Source organism: Ursus arctos, unplaced genomic scaffold (assembly GCF_023065955.2).
Source record: "Ursus arctos isolate Adak ecotype North America unplaced genomic scaffold, UrsArc2.0 scaffold_2, whole genome shotgun sequence".
NCBI lineage: Eukaryota > Metazoa > Chordata > Mammalia > Carnivora > Ursidae > Ursus > Ursus arctos.
This window is the reverse complement of record NW_026622874.1, coordinates 68,093,549-68,108,291: the sequence shown is the minus strand read 5'-3', so window position 1 is coordinate 68,108,291 and position 14,743 is coordinate 68,093,549. Positions and strand designations below refer to the sequence as shown.

Genomic DNA, 14,743 nt, shown 5'->3' with positions numbered 1-14,743 from the left:
CTTCCCGTCGCCTGGGCTTGCTGTTCCCACAGGGGAGGCTGCATGTGTCCCCGGGTGGACCGGCCGGCCTCAGCGACTCACCCCAAAACCGGCAAGGGAGCCTGGTGAACAAAAACAAGCCAGTCTATCTCCTGCCAGCTGAGTGCAGGGAGAAAGGGAGGGTTCCCGGCCGAGGCTCCCGGCTCTGGGATCTCCTGCTTTCCAGGTGGGTCTTGCAGCAGCACCTCCACCCTGGGCAGGTCCAGCCATTGCCTCCCCACCTCTCTGGGCTCCAGATTAAGCTGGTTGAATATTGGAGGGCTGAAGGGCCTCCCACCCCCCACAGATGTGCATATGAACAGAGCTTTTGTCCTGGAGACTGAGGGGGGAGGGAGAGGCTCTCAGGCCAACTTCCCTTAAATTCCGTCTCTTTCAAACCTTTTGGCAAGATCTCACCTGGAGGTTCTGGGGGCCCTTGTGTGTGTCTAGGCCCAAGGGCTAGAATTTTGGAATCTCTCTCTTCCCCCCTGCCCCCCGATTCATGCTGTGATATTCTGGCTAAAACTAGGCAAATTGCACAGGGAGGGAGAGAAATTGGGTGCTTTTCTGTTTCTGAGCTTTTGTATAGTGGTCAAGGTCAGTGTTCTCACCTTAAAGAAAATCTTGGCTCCACCAGGTGTGACCTTGAGCAAGTCACCTATCCTCTCCAAGCGTGGTCTTCACCCTTGTCAAATGGAGAAATTATAATTTACCACGTGGGCTGGGGTGGGACTAAGCAACCCTGAGCCGAGAGCCCGCGCATACTAGCGCTAGGCGCCTGCCTGCTATTATTGCAAGGAGACTGATGATCGCCCGTGATTGGTTCTATTATTTTGCTCATGCCAAAACATAATGAAACAAAAGCCCGTTTTCCTGAACACTGCACCTGACATTTTTGCATGCATTCCTCAGTAAGCATGACTTCCAGGTAGGCCTTATCGTTCTTGTTTCGCTATTTGTGCTAACAAACACTGAAGCCCCTTCAGGAGCTAGGGGAATGGTTCTGAACAAGACGCCGTTCCTACTTGCCTAGGGGAGAGGCACACTCAACCATGATTGTGGCACAGCGTGACAGTGGACAGGGAGAGAAAGGTTGCTGGTGTGCTGTGGAGTCCCTGAGGAGAGGCGCCAAGGGGTGGAAAGTGCCCATGCGGGGTCAGATGCCAAATGCGAGAAGGAATGTGGGCTCTGCGGCTGAGCGGGAGACTGGAGAGAAGCAGGAAGGGGGAGGGAGGCTGGAGAGATGAGCGCCAGCCTGGTCAGGTGGCCAGGATGGAAGCCTGGGTCTTCAGCATCCCCATCCTCCTCCTCAGGTGGGAAGTGCTCAGCCAGGTTTAAAACTCAGTTTCCTCTGTTCTGCCACACCTCACTCCCCCCCTTGAACAGGAGCTTCAGGGGTCTCAACAAACTGTCCAAAGCTCTCGGCCTGGCCAACTTCTCCCTGGCTGCATTGCCAGGGCTGGGTTACCTCCTTGGGCATCTGGGTGGCCCCACAAGGAAAGAGTGAGTAGCCCCACGGAACCCTCCGCCAGGAGAGGGGCTGGTGCAGGCTTGGGGAGAGCCGGGGAGGTTGTCCGTCTGTGGAACCATTGCCCCCTAGTGGCCAGTTAACACTTTTTATTGCTACTTGGGGATGGATACTTTGCAGAGGGGTAGACCAAGGAAGAATCTAGAATTAAAAAAAAAAAAAAAAAAGGAAAGAAAGAGAAACAATTGTGTCTCCTCCCCATCACCCAGCACCCAAGAGTGTACCCTCTGAAATGGGCAGAGCCACTTTGGCCGTGGGAACACATCTGTCACAAATTTCTCCAAATGGTAAGCCTTAGTCGCTCATGTGAGACCCAGCCACCCCTTCCGGCTCTCTGTCTCTGGTGGAAACCGGAAGATGAGATTGGGACACCAGGTAGGTGCTCAGCCCTGCACTGACCACCTGGGTGGCCTTGGCCTTGACTGCTGAGAGCCAACCTCCAGAGCCATAAAGTGAGAGTCCAGATGTCTGGTCAAGGAGAAATCACATGCATGAACTCCCCCCACCCTCGCCCACACATGCACACCTGTTATCTCCAAAACTGTCAAACTTTCAGGGACACTGAAAGAACAGCACAACGGGGCACCTGGGTGGCTCAGTCAGATAAGCGGCTGACTCCTGATTTTGGCTCAGGTCATCATCTCGGGGTCATGGGATTGAGCCCCGTGTCGGGCTCAGCAGGGAGTCTGACTGAGGATTCTCTCTCTCCCTCTTCTGCTCTCCCCCCATAAATAAATAAATAACTAGTTCTTTAAAAATGAAAGAAAGAGCAACACAATAGACATGCATACACCCATCTCCCAGATTCAGCAATTATTTTTCTTTGCCACATTTGCCTTTCGTATCCATAAATATGGCTGACTCCTCATGCCCCTTTACTTCCAAACCCTTCAACATCTAAGAATAAAGACATTTCCTACAAATTCCTACAAAACTGGAAACCTATCTCAGAAATTAAGTCATCTCCATTATCTAGTGCCCCATCAATATTCCAATTTCCCCAGCTGACTGCAGAACATCTTTTATTAGAGCGTTCTACTCCCCCCTCCAATCGCCCCCCCCCCCTTAAGGATATCGGGCTCCAGAGGCGCCTGGGCGACTCAGTCCCTTAAGCGTCTGCTGCCTCCAGCTCAGGTGTCCTGGAATCGAGCCCCATGTTAAGATCCCTGTTCAGGGAGAGCCTGCTTCTCCCTCTGCCCCTCCCCTGCTCATGCTTTCTTTCTCTCTCTCTCTCTCTCTCTCTCTCAAGTAAATAAATAAAATCTTTTAAAACATTTAAAAATGTATTTATTTATTTATTTATTTATTTATTTATTTATTTATTTATTTGAGAGAGAGAGTGAGTATGATCAGGGAGAGGGGAGAGGGAGAAGCAGACTCCCTGCTGAGCAGGGAGCCAGATGGGGGCTCAATCCCAGCACCCAGGGATCATGACCTGAGCCGAAGGCAGACCCTTAACCGACTAAGTCATCCAGGCACCCCTAAATAAAATACTTTAAAAAATAAAATAAAAACATCCAGCTCCAGTCAAGGCTCATCATTCCTTTGCCTGTGCGGCTGTTAGTTTCCTCTAGAGCAATGCTCCCCCTGCAGGCGCTTTTTAAAATAACACTAAAGAAACAGTTCGCTGGCATATTCCAAATTTGCAATATGTTCCATTGTTTCCTTGAGGGATCGTTTCACTTGTTTGTTTGTTCTTAAGATTTATTTACTTATGTATTCTAAAGAGAGAAAAAAAGCACGAGTGGGAGAAGCAGAGGGAGAAGGGGAGAGAAACACAGGCCAACTCTGCGACAGGTGCTGAGCTCCATCCCACGACTCCAAGATCATGACCTGAGCCGAAACCGAGAGTCGGGTGGTCAACTGCCTGCGCCCCCGAGCCAACCATTCTTTTTTTTTAATTGAATAAATTTGACATGTACTTTGTGTACCTTAAAGGTATACAGCATGTTACTTTGATACATTCATATGTGGTAAATCGATTGCCAGTGGAGTGATATTTACCACATTACATAATTATAGCACCGTATTACTGTCTGTATTCATTATACTGTGCATTAGATCTCTGTGGATTATTTACTCCTAATACAAGTTTGTACCTTAAACACCATCACTCTATCCACCACGCCCCCAGCCCCACCTGTTCCTATTCCTTGCAGTGCAAGGGTCTGAAGTGGAGCTGGATGTGTTGCCACGAAACGTTTTTGGCAAGGGCGCATCTTTGCTGGTGTCGCACACTACCCGTGGCACAGTGTCGAGAGGCAGGGAAACAACTGTCCTGCCTCAGGAAGGCCAGCTGTGATCACTGGGGCGAAGTTCTGTGAAGTTCTAGATGCTGCAGGAGGGCCCAGAACGGCACAACTTTCGGGCTTCTCTGCCTTGTAGTGTTTCGGTCCGCCTGGGGCCTTGGGCTGCCCTGCTCTCTGGGCCCTTATGTGTGACTGATGAGAGAAAGGATTCCTCTGGAGGCCACATCTTCAGGCATTTCTTAACAGCACCGGTGCGAGCAGAGAGGGAGCGACCCGAGAGCGGGACCAGCTACAGCGAGCCCCCCCCCCCCCCAGCTGAAGGATGCTTGAAGAGCCCGTCCCGGCTGCCCGAGAGCCAGAGCAGCTTGGAGCGGTCAAACTGGAAGAAGAGGACGCTGCTGGTCAGGAGGACATCAGGCCTGCACAGGCCAGGCCTCGGCCCGAGGTGGCCCACCAGCTCTTTAGATGCTTCCAGTATCAGGAGGACATGGGACCGAGGGCGTCCCTGAGCCGGCTCCGGGAGCTCTGCAGCCACTGGCTGCGGCCGGCTCTGCACACCAAGAAGCAGATCCTGGAGCTGCTGGTGCTCGAGCAGTTCCTGAGCGTGCTGCCCCCTCACCTCCTGGCTCGGCTGCAGGGCCAGCAGCTCAGGGACGGCGAGGAGGTGGTGCTGCTGTTGGAGGGGGTCCAGAGGGAGTCCAGCACCGTGGGGCCGCTGGTAAGAGGGTGCTGGCCAGGGGGGCTGGACAGCAGGTAGGGAGACAGGGACTTAGTGCCCCATGAGAATTTACTCTGTTTCCCTCCCCCCGATAATTCCTATTTAACCTCCTCACTCCTCTGACTCTCACCTTTCCTTAGTCGCGTTTCCCTTGGGAGTCAGTAGGACATGGACTATCCCCTGTCCTGTCCATTGCCTAACATAGATGTATTTTGAACAGGATTTCAGTTTTAATACTGGCAAGAATTGTCCCCGTGCAGACATCACTTTGGAGGAACAGGGGGGCTCTTCCCAGGTCTCCAGTCACAGCCCCAAAAAGGAAGTGCCTTCAGAAGGACCTCCAGCCCTGGAACCACCGAAGGAACCCCTACCATCCCAGCCAGGGCCTTCCAAGCCCGCTGAGCTGGAGACCTGGAGACATCCCCCAAGTTCAAAGCAGCCACTGAGCCCAGGTCCCAAGAGGACATTCCAGGCCATGCAAGAGACTGGTGAGGAGCTGGTGCCCCAGGAAAGTGGGAGCTGGGGGGCACCATATGTGAGCGTGGGCTGAGACGCAGGCAGCCTCCCTCTTTGACAGGGATGGGAGAGAGCCAGTGTCTCTCCTGGGGCCCTAGCGTTGGGTGCACTCCCTGTAGCCACATGGAGGGTAAGTCTGCCTTCTAACAGCTTTCTCTCCCCCCCCCCGCCCCATGCTGTCAGTCCCCCAGGGCCCTGTCCTGTGGCTGGAGGAAAACTCCCGAGATCAGGAGCTGGCAGCTGTGCTGGTGAGCTGGACCAGTACCCTCACTCCAGATTGTTCTGCCCCGGATGTTCTTGGCCTCTGCAGTTGTAGCAAATCCGTATCTTCCTTCATTTAAACCTTAAAAACTCATTGTCCCCCCTCAAGTCACAGAGCTCCATTCCTCTCTCACCAAGGGTCTCTGCCCATCCTTTCGTTACAGGAGTCCCTGACCTTTGAAGACGTCCCAGCAAAGAAGGCTTGGCCCGCACACCCTCTGGGTAAGAGGCCCTTCCAGCTTACAACCACCGAAGGCTCTTTCTCTGTGTTTCAGGACTAGTCCCTGAAGCTCGGATCCTACCTGACTTTTGGCCTCTTTGGCTAAAAATGGGCTATGTGGGGGCAGCTGGGTGGCTCAGTCAGTTAAGTGTCCACCTTCCACTCAGGTCATGATCTTGGGGTCCTGGGAGCAAGCCCCACCTCAGGCTCCCTGCTCAGAGAGGAGCCTGCTTCTCCCTCTGCCCCTCTTCCCGGTTGTGCGATCTCTCTCTCTCTCTCTCTCTCTCTCTGTCTGTCTTAAATAAATAAATAAAATCTTTTGAAAATGGGCTATCTTGATGAGGACTCATTCATTTTTTCCTTCGTTCAGTTATTCATTCATTTATTTTAAAGGCTCATTGTGTCTGATCTAATCATCAGCCCCATTAACTTTAGAGCTTTTAAAATGGGTAGTCACTGGGGCACCTGGCTGGCTCAGCAAGTTAAGCTTTCAACTCTTGATTTCAGCTCAGGTCTTGCTCTCAGGCTCATGAGTTCAAGCCCCAGTTTGGACTCCACCCTGGGCGTGGAACCTACTTAAAATTTACTTAAAAAGCAAAGTGGTTACTATGGTAAATTCTATGTTGTCTGGTTTTTACCCTCACCTGCCCACCCACCAGCTTTGCAGGATCCCGGGTTTCTTTCTGCTTTGAGGCACTGAGGTTCTAGGCAATTCCTGGGAGCCTCTAAGAATACACCTGCCCGTCCCCATTTTCTGCTTCTTTCCCAGGATTTGAAAACAGAACCCCTGATGAGGAGTTTAAAGAGGAGCCCAAAGTGGTGGCCTGGCCTGCTGCCGTCTCAACAGAGTCTGAGGCAGGTGGTCCTGGGGTGGCAGAAGAGCCCCATGTTCAGTTGCTGGGGCCGGGCCCTGAAGTGAGTTGCACTGGTGAAGAAGGGTCCCCTCCCAGCAGGAGCGACATTCTGGAAGTCAGAGTGACTGGGGACTCCCCCAGGTCAGAGCCAGAGATGGAATTCATCTGCACAGACTGCGGGGTGAGCTTCCGAGAGCTGGCCCGCCTGGAGGCACACCAGCTGCGGTCTCACCCCGGCGCTCGGTCCTTTCGGTGCCAGTGCTGCGGGAAGACCTTCGGCCGGAGTTCCATCCTCAAGCTGCACATGCGCACGCACACGGACGAGCGGCCACACGCCTGCCACCTCTGCGGCCACCGTTTCCGCCAGAGCTCACATCTGAACAAACACCTTCAGACTCACTCCTCTGAGCCCGCCTTTCTGTGTGCCGAGTGTGGTCAGGGCTTCCAGCGCCGGGCCAACCTCATGCAGCACCTGCTGGCACACGCCCAGGACCAGAAGTCCCCATGCGTCCCCGAGACCAAGTCCGAAGCGCGCGAGCTGACCGTCGTCCTGTGCTCTCACTGTGGCCAAACCTTCCAGCGCCGCTCCAGCCTCAAGCGCCACTTGCGGATCCACGCCAAGGACAAGGGCCACCAGTGCTCCGAGTGCTCAGGCAGCGTGCGCCCGGGCCCCGAGCGCAGGCCTTACGTGTGTAGCGACTGTGGCAAGGCATTCCGGCGCAGCGAGCACCTGGGGGCCCACCGGCGCGTGCACACGGGCGAGCGGCCCTTCTCCTGCCAGGTCTGCGGTCGCAGCTTCAGCCAGAGCTCGCAGCTGGTCTGCCACCAGCGGGTGCACACGGGCGAGAAGCCCTACAGCTGCCCGCACTGCGGGAAGCGCTTCGTGCGGCGGGCCGGTCTCGCCCGCCACCTCCTGACGCACGGCGGCCCGAGGCCCCACCATTGCACCCAGTGCGGCAAGACCTTCAGCCAGACGCAGGACCTCGCCCGCCACCGGCGCAGCCACACGGGCGAGAAGCCCTGCCGCTGCAGCGAGTGTGGCGAGGGCTTCAGCCAGAGCGCCCACCTGGCGCGCCACCAGCGCATCCACACCGGGGAGAAGCCCCACGCCTGCGACACCTGCGGCTACCGCTTCCGCAACAGCTCCAACCTGGCCCGCCACCGCCGCAGCCACACTGGCGAGCGGCCCTATGGCTGCCCAACTTGCGGCCGCAGCTTCCGGCGCAACGCGCACCTGCAGCGGCACCTGGCCACTCACGCGGGGGCGGGGACCGAGGCGGCGTCCAGGCAGGCCGAGCCCCCCCAGGAGTGCCGGGAGTGCGGCAAGAGCTTCAGCCGCAGCTGTAATCTGCTGCGCCACATGCTGGTGCACACCGGGGCCAGGCCCTACTCGTGCGCACAGTGTGGCCGCAGCTTCAGCCGCAACTCTCACCTGCTGCGCCACCTGCGAACCCACGCCCGGGAGACCCTGTACTAGCCTCACCCGGATCCCCTGGGCCTTCGAGCCTCTGCCCGCTGTCCTGGACCCCCACTGTGTTAGTTCCCCACCCCACCCCACCCCCAGGCATCTCTCCCTGGCCTCAGGGCTGTATTTCAAAGTACCTAAAGTGAAACAGCCCTCTTGAAAACGACTCCTTAATTTTTTTGAGATCCACCAAAACGCTGTGTTACCCTCACCACTGTGACAGGGATGCCTTTCCCCTTCCCTACACCCCAGCTCCTTCCACATACTCTAGATAGAAGCAGGCCCAGAGAGAGTCCCACCCACACATGTACACCACAGAAAGGCCCAGAGTTGGGGGGGGGGGGTGTCAGAGGGATGCCAAATGTCAGAGCCAGCTGTGATTATGAAGGCCACGGAGTGCCACCCTGGAATTTTTCCTTCACTGGAGTGTGCCCCAACCTGTGCTGTCCAATACAGTATCTCTAGCCATATGTGACTGCTCGAATTAATTAAAATAGAATAAAATTTAAAATCCCAGATTCTGAGTTCTTACGGGAAATCTTGTTTTTGGAACGTGGGTAACTAGTTCTAATTGAAGGTGCCAGCAGATGAAACCTGCCTGATGGCTAAGTAGGGCTGTCAGCTGAAGACCCCTCATGACCCCGAACCCTGTACACCCAGAGCTGTTTGGGGGGCTTTCCCCACTTCTTTTTTTTTTTTTTTTTTTTAGATTTTATTTTATTTATTTGACAGAGAGAGAGACAGCCAGCGAGAGAGGGAACACAAGGAGGGGGAGTGGGAGAGGAAGAAGCAGGCTCCCAGCAGAAGAGCCTGACGTGGGGCTCGATCCCAGAACTCCGGGATTATGCCCTGAGCTGAAGACAGACGCTTAAATGACTGAGCCACCCAGGCGCCCCTGATTTCCCCACTTCTACCTACCAGACAATCTTGGCCTGTTCTCCACTCTAGAGAACAGATTGTTTTTTTCCAAACTAATGGACAGATTTAAAATCATGTGACTTCTGTGAAGACCGCAGGAAAGAAAACAGCCCTCCTCAGCTGCAGAGGACATACACACCCTTCCTGCTTCTGTCTGTGGCTTTTTTTACCCACACTCTTTTAAATTCTCTTTGTCCCTCCAACCTGGCATGTAATTGCTGTGTAGCAGATGCTTGCGAACATGAAGTAAACTTGTCAACAAGGGCTCATAGGACTTGGGGAAAATCCGCTCCCCGATCTGGGAAAGTAGAGATGGTTCTTGGGCACAATTGAGTGGGAAGCCCTGAGCCTGGGGAAGGTCTATGCTTTGGGGGGTTGGGAGGAAGATTAGGTAGGGTACCAAGAGTCACTGGATGTCACAAAACAAATAAGACTCGTGGAAGACCCCAGAGAAGAAAATTTCAAGGACATTTTCTTAGTCCACTAAGAGAATAAGGAGTTGGGAGAACCCACAGCATTTGGAGGCTTTATTATTTCTTGAGCACCTACTGTGTACTAGGGAATGTGCTGGGCTCTTGAGGAGAACAAGGCCTGAAATGGAAGGGAGAGGCAGCCACAGAAGAACCAGGAGAAGGGCATCCCTGGCACAGGGAACAGCATGTGCAAAGGCCCTGAGCTGCTGAGCAGGCAGCTGAAGAATTCTGTCCCGAAGGGAGCTCTGTAGGAACCTGAAGACACAGGGCCTTAGAGGCCAAGGTCAGAGTATATTTATGATGGCAAGAGGGGAGGGTTTTAAGCAGGGAGTTACTTCATTCTGCAATGAAATTATTTTGACCTTGGTGCTAAATAGGTTTGGCTTAAAAGAAGCAAGACCAGAGAAACCAACCAGAAGAGCCTAGAAGGGGCGCCCTGGTGGCTCAGATGGTTAAGCGTCTACCTTCGGCTTAGGTCATGATCTCCAGGCCCTGGGATAGAGCCCCACATTGGGCTCCCAGCTCAGCAGAGAGTCTGATTCTCCTTCTGCCTCTGTCCCTGCTCGTGTACTCTGTCTCTCTAATGAATAAATAAAATCTTTAAAGAAAAATTAGAAGAGCCTAGAAGTTGTCCAGGCTCTGGATGATGGTAACTTTGATGGGGCCATGCGGTCATAAAAGCCCCTGACGGCTTCAGCACAGGAGGGTTTTCTCAAGGGAAATCAGTGCAGAAGTCACAAGTGGCAGTTGGAAACAGGCTCACTTGAAAAGGCAGGGTTAGGGTTAGGGTCTAAAACAACCCGAAGGCTGACAGGAAGTGGGAAGAGAGGGCATGGCCAAAGGGAAGTAAATACTGGGGCAGGCCCTGGACTGGGTGGCCCCTTGGAGCTGGGGACTCAGGCCTGAGATGGGCCTTCCAGTGTAAAAGGCTATCAGAAGGATCCCCCGCAAGCGAAAGAAGATGTGGGCCGCCACGGGCCTCTGCAGAAAGGAACCCCCATATTGGGCTGCCTTCTGCCTCAGGAAGAAAAGGCCAGGGCCAAGAAGTTCCCCCAACTCCTTCTCCTGGAGGGCAGGGTATGGTTTCACAGGTGGCCCCCAGGGAGGAGATTTTTGTAAGAATCAAGAGTTTATTCCTATGATCCAAAAGGGTGTGAAGAAGCTGGCGGACAGGAGAGGGGGTTGCTGACTCACAGAAATGCCCCCAGTCCTTGAGGCCTCCCAGCTCCCAAGTTCTCCCCACATGCCTCTCCCACCTCGGCCTCCTTCTTAGACAGTGGGCCCCCACCCTGGCCCCCTGCCCCAGGCCCATTTCCTCCTTCCTGCTCTGTTCTTAGGTCGGGGGCCCCTGGAACCCCCTCCTCAACTTCACCTCAACAGCTGCTGTTTGAGGCCAGACACTCCCAATGCAAAATCCGTGTGCAGCTGCCTGAAGCAGGAAGTCAGTGGGGGGAGGGGCGCCTGGGGGAAGGGAAGAGGGGCGCCTGGTGGCTTAGTCAGCTGAGCCTCCGACTCAGGTGCCTGGGTTTCAGATCAGGTCATGATCTCATGGGTCAGGCCCCGCATGGCATTGGGTTCCACGCTCAGCCAGTAGTCTGCTCGAGAAAGAGTCTCTCTCTGCCCCTCCCCCACTGACTGAGGAGCTTCTGTGGCCCAGCGAAGGAGAAGAAAAGATGGCTGAAACTCCTCAGGCCTGCGCTCCCTACTGCTCTGGGAGCAGCATTTATGGAGTCCCTACTATGCATCATGCGGGGAATCCGCCTTCCAGCCCTCACCACAAGTCCGCGACCACACGGGACACCGGTGTCCCACATAAAGCTTAGAGAGGTCAGGTGGACCCCAGCCCGGGTCCATGTGACACATGCCCCCCCAGCCACCGGCGCCCCCGCTCCCGACACCACAGGCACTTGGTTGGGTTCGACCAACTTTTATTAAGACACCATAGCAGAGCAATGGGGCAGACCTGGGCCGGAAACCCGTCGGCGGGAGGGGAGCTTGGCTAGGCCTGGATGGCACTCCTGAGGACCTGTGCCACAAAGGAGCAGAAATCCTGAAACACACTCCAGACGGTCTCCACGGCGCTGCAAAGGGCCTGCATGCCAGCAGCCACCATCCTCCGCACCCAAGCCAGCACGGCCTGCCACTTCTGCTGCAGGCAGCACAGCAGCCTCTGGAACAACCTCAGGGCTCTGTCATAAAAGGACTCCCTGGGATCCCAGACCTCCACGCTTTCATCTTCCAGGGAAGGGACAGAGGACCTCCGGACCCTGGAGCGCAATTCCTGCCGCACTTCAGGAAGTAACGGAGCGGATTCCTGCAGGGACGGGGATGGAGGGCTGCTCAGGTCCTGCCCAGGCTGAGGCCTCCCAACCTTCATGAGAATCTGGGAGCCAGATGCCCGCAGACAGAAGCTGCCCGCTGTCCTGCCAACAGCTCCGCACACGCGCAGACTTCTCCCTCACACCTCCTTTCCGCGGCATGAACCACCATGGTCGTGCATGTGTGCTCCATGGCCAGCACTGGAGCCCCGCACCTGGCCCTCAGGGCCCATCAGACGCGGCACTGAGAGCACGGGTGGGGGCTCTGGCCGCTGTGTGCTGGGCGGGGAGGCCGGTGCCGGGAGGTCGCCATCTCCCAAGTCTCGAGTCTTGTGGGGGGGGCATCCCTTCCCCCTGCACTCAGCAACACCATACATGGCAACACCAAAATCAAGAGAGAACAGGTGGGAAGGGAAGCAAGGAGGGCCGAGATGGGCGACTCGCACGCACCTGATTGCTGTTCTGATAGTGCAGATCCACGGTGTCGAGCAAGACCTCATTGAAGTCGTCCTGGGGAGAGGGGGGCGCGGAGGCTACAGACCTGCTCCTGCCTGCTGCAGTCTGCAGTCCCCTGCCACCTCCGTGGGTCCAGGTGAGTCAGCAGGGAGCCAGGAGCCCAGACCCAACAACAAGGCTGAGCACCGCTCTGCGGACTGGGCTCTGGAGGCAGGGCAATGCCGAACTCACCTCCAGCTGCAGCAGCGCTACCTGCTCCTGTGGGGGAAAATGACCTGTTTAAAATCCACCCCCCACCCCCGTCTCTCCCACATTCGGTCTCATCCCCGAGCCCCGCGCTGTTCCCTGCTGGCCAGCCCCCATAGCTGGGGCCGGGGGCCCAGGTGTCTGGCATCCCTGCCCTGTCATCAATATGCCCAGGGACTTGGACTAAGCCTCCCCGGGCCTCCGCATTCCTCACCTGTGCGCACACCTGCCACTCAGGTGTGAGCTGAGAGATTAACACATCGTGAGGACGTGTCGGGGGAAGGCATGGGCAACCCTGGGGCAGCATCTTCATCTTCCCCATCACCAGCAGCATCGTGAAACCACCCACCCAAGCCAAACTGTAGAGAGCCGGGGAGTGGGGGCACAGTGACCCACCTGTTCTTGTCCTTCTGGTTGATTCTGATGATTATTACAGAAACTGTCCACCATCTGGTGCTGTGAGGAGAGGAGAGGCAGAGGTAGAAAGGCAGGCCTGATCCTCCCCACCGCCGCCCGGGGTCCCAGGGGGGCCGGATGCTCTCAGCACCGCACAGCAAGACCCAGCCGCCCCGCCCTCCCCCAGCCATGCGTTGGGAAGAGCTTCTTACCATTTTGAGTCGTAAGTCCTCAGTAGGACCTCTGCCTGTCTGTGGAGGTAACAGTGATCTACTCAGGCTCACTTGACCTTGCCCCCCCACCACTTGCTGTATTCGTGTGTGCGCGTGCGCGCACACACACGCACACACGCACACGCACACTTGCACGTAGGAGCACAGGTCTGCAGAGTGCAGGGTCGGATGTGCTACCTCCACGCGAGCTCTCCGTCCCGGCTGACGGTTGGCCAAGGGAAGGATTGGGGCGCCGCAGCCTGCAGCTCTTCCTGACTCTGAAGCCCCACCTCCCCTGCCCAGACTCCTGGCTTCAGCCACGGAAGTGCGAGGTACCCCAGAGCCTCCCTCACGAGTCTCTACCTTAGGGCCCAGTCTGGTGCTGGCTTCGTGTCACTAGGCAGGCAGGGTCAGCACAGAATGTGCAGGGCCCTGGGCAAACATTCTTTGTGGGGCATCGGTCTACATACTTTTTGAGTCAGTGATGGCACCATCCTGTGAGCCCAGTGTCACATGATATAGGGCAAAAGAAATACCCAGCTGGCCTGTGGGAACAGTTTGCTCTCCAACTCACCCTCCCAGACAGGGCCTGGCCACTGAGCCTGGAGTCATTGCATAATCCCAGTGTCACTAGTCCCGGACAGGCCTGGAGCATCTGGTCAACCTTACAATTGGGGCAGGGGAATGGGTAGGGTGGGGGAGGTTACAAGGCACCCCAAAAGGGAGGAGCGGACACCGAGGCTGATGCAGGTCTTGGGCTGCAGGTCCTGGCACCTGAGAGGAATTTTAAAACTTTGCAGGAAAGCACTGCCCCTCCAACCCCTCCCTGGTTTCCAGGGCATACAGGGTCTACTGGGATTGGTGCTTCCTCTGGCCCTCCCCAGCTGCCCCACAAACATGTCGGGTCTAACTCCTAGAGTAACCCCCTTGTCCTACAGCACACACGGTTCCTCAGGACACACACACACACACACACACACACACACACACACACACAGAGCTGCCCCCCCTATGATTTACCCCCGGACAGGAAATCTGGCCCCACAACCAGGACCTGCTCTATAAAGTGAATGCCTCAGGGACGCCGAGTGCCTCACTCAGTTAAGCCTCTGCCTTCGGCTCAGGTCGTGATCCCAGGGTCCTGGGATCGAGTCCCTACATCCGGCACCAGCACCAGGCTCCCTGCTCAGCGGGGAGCCTGCTTCTCCCTCTGCCTGCTCTGCCGGCCGCTTCCCCTGCTTGTGCTCTCTCTCTCTGACAAATAAATAAAATCTTAAAAAAAATAATAATAAAGTGAATGACTCAAAGCAAACGAGACTGTGAAGCTGTTTGTCAACAATTATTCAGAATTTCAGGACAGTGATGGCAGAGCATTCGACCAAGCAAGCTCAGGCTCATTATGAGACTGGGGCCCTGTTGAGTGCCTCAGACCCCCTGCTTCCCCAGGGGACTCCCCCATTGGCCTAGGAGAATGGGACAGAGCCAGGCGCATGTGGAGGGATCAGCAGGTCCAGGGCCAGTGCAGGTGGGAGAAGGGGGACCCACAGGGCGGAAATGGTATCCAGGGCCCACGGCCCCCCACCACTCGCTCTCCCTCACCTTGGCGAAGCACATGGTTGTTCAGGGCTCCAGGGGCTGTGACCTAGGGAGGAGGAACAGGTGTAAGGAAGAGTCTTCAGAGAAGCAGCCTCCCCGCCCCCCCAACAAAGTCCCTTTGGCTGCAGCTCTGTCCCCAAGCCTCCACTGAGCCATCACCTTCTCACAGATGCTCCCAGCTGAGGTTTCTGCTCCAGAGAGAGAGTCGCTCTTTTAAGAGGGAAGAGGGAGGGGGGAGGAGGAAGGAGGGAGAAGGGACGGGTTGGGGGAGGGTGGAGCCTGCCCCAAAGGCAGGATGT

At 56.0% G+C, this 14,743-nt stretch overlaps 2 protein-coding genes across 3 annotated transcripts; one reads left to right on the top strand and one right to left on the bottom strand.

Annotated features, from left to right (window-relative positions):
- Nucleotides 1-4,230: 4,230 nt before the first annotated feature.
- Nucleotides 4,231-7,841, top strand: ZSCAN10 (zinc finger and SCAN domain containing 10). Its single transcript, XM_026485164.1, has 4 exons — nucleotides 4,231-4,513; nucleotides 5,213-5,277; nucleotides 5,455-5,512; nucleotides 6,280-7,841. The coding sequence occupies exons 1-4, from the start codon at nucleotides 4,261-4,263 to the stop codon at nucleotides 7,839-7,841; spliced, it is 1,938 nt and encodes a 645-aa protein (XP_026340949.1). The 5' UTR covers nucleotides 4,231-4,260.
- Nucleotides 7,842-11,131: 3,290 nt separating this feature from the next.
- Nucleotides 11,132-14,707, bottom strand: IL32 (interleukin 32). 2 transcript variants are annotated; one of them, XM_026485575.4, is made up of 7 exons: nucleotides 14,604-14,707; nucleotides 14,448-14,490; nucleotides 12,849-12,887; nucleotides 12,637-12,696; nucleotides 12,226-12,252; nucleotides 11,989-12,048; nucleotides 11,132-11,534 (listed from the first exon to the last, which is right to left on the bottom strand). In XM_026485575.4, the coding sequence occupies exons 2-7, from the start codon at nucleotides 14,460-14,462 to the stop codon at nucleotides 11,220-11,222; spliced, it is 516 nt and encodes a 171-aa protein (XP_026341360.1). In that variant the 5' UTR covers nucleotides 14,463-14,490; nucleotides 14,604-14,707; the 3' UTR covers nucleotides 11,132-11,219. The 2 variants fall into 2 exon arrangements, with proteins under 2 accessions (XP_026341360.1, XP_044235033.1); XM_044379098.3 differs by lacking the exons at nucleotides 14,448-14,490; nucleotides 14,604-14,707 and adding an exon at nucleotides 13,212-13,787.
- Nucleotides 14,708-14,743: the final 36 nt, after the last annotated feature.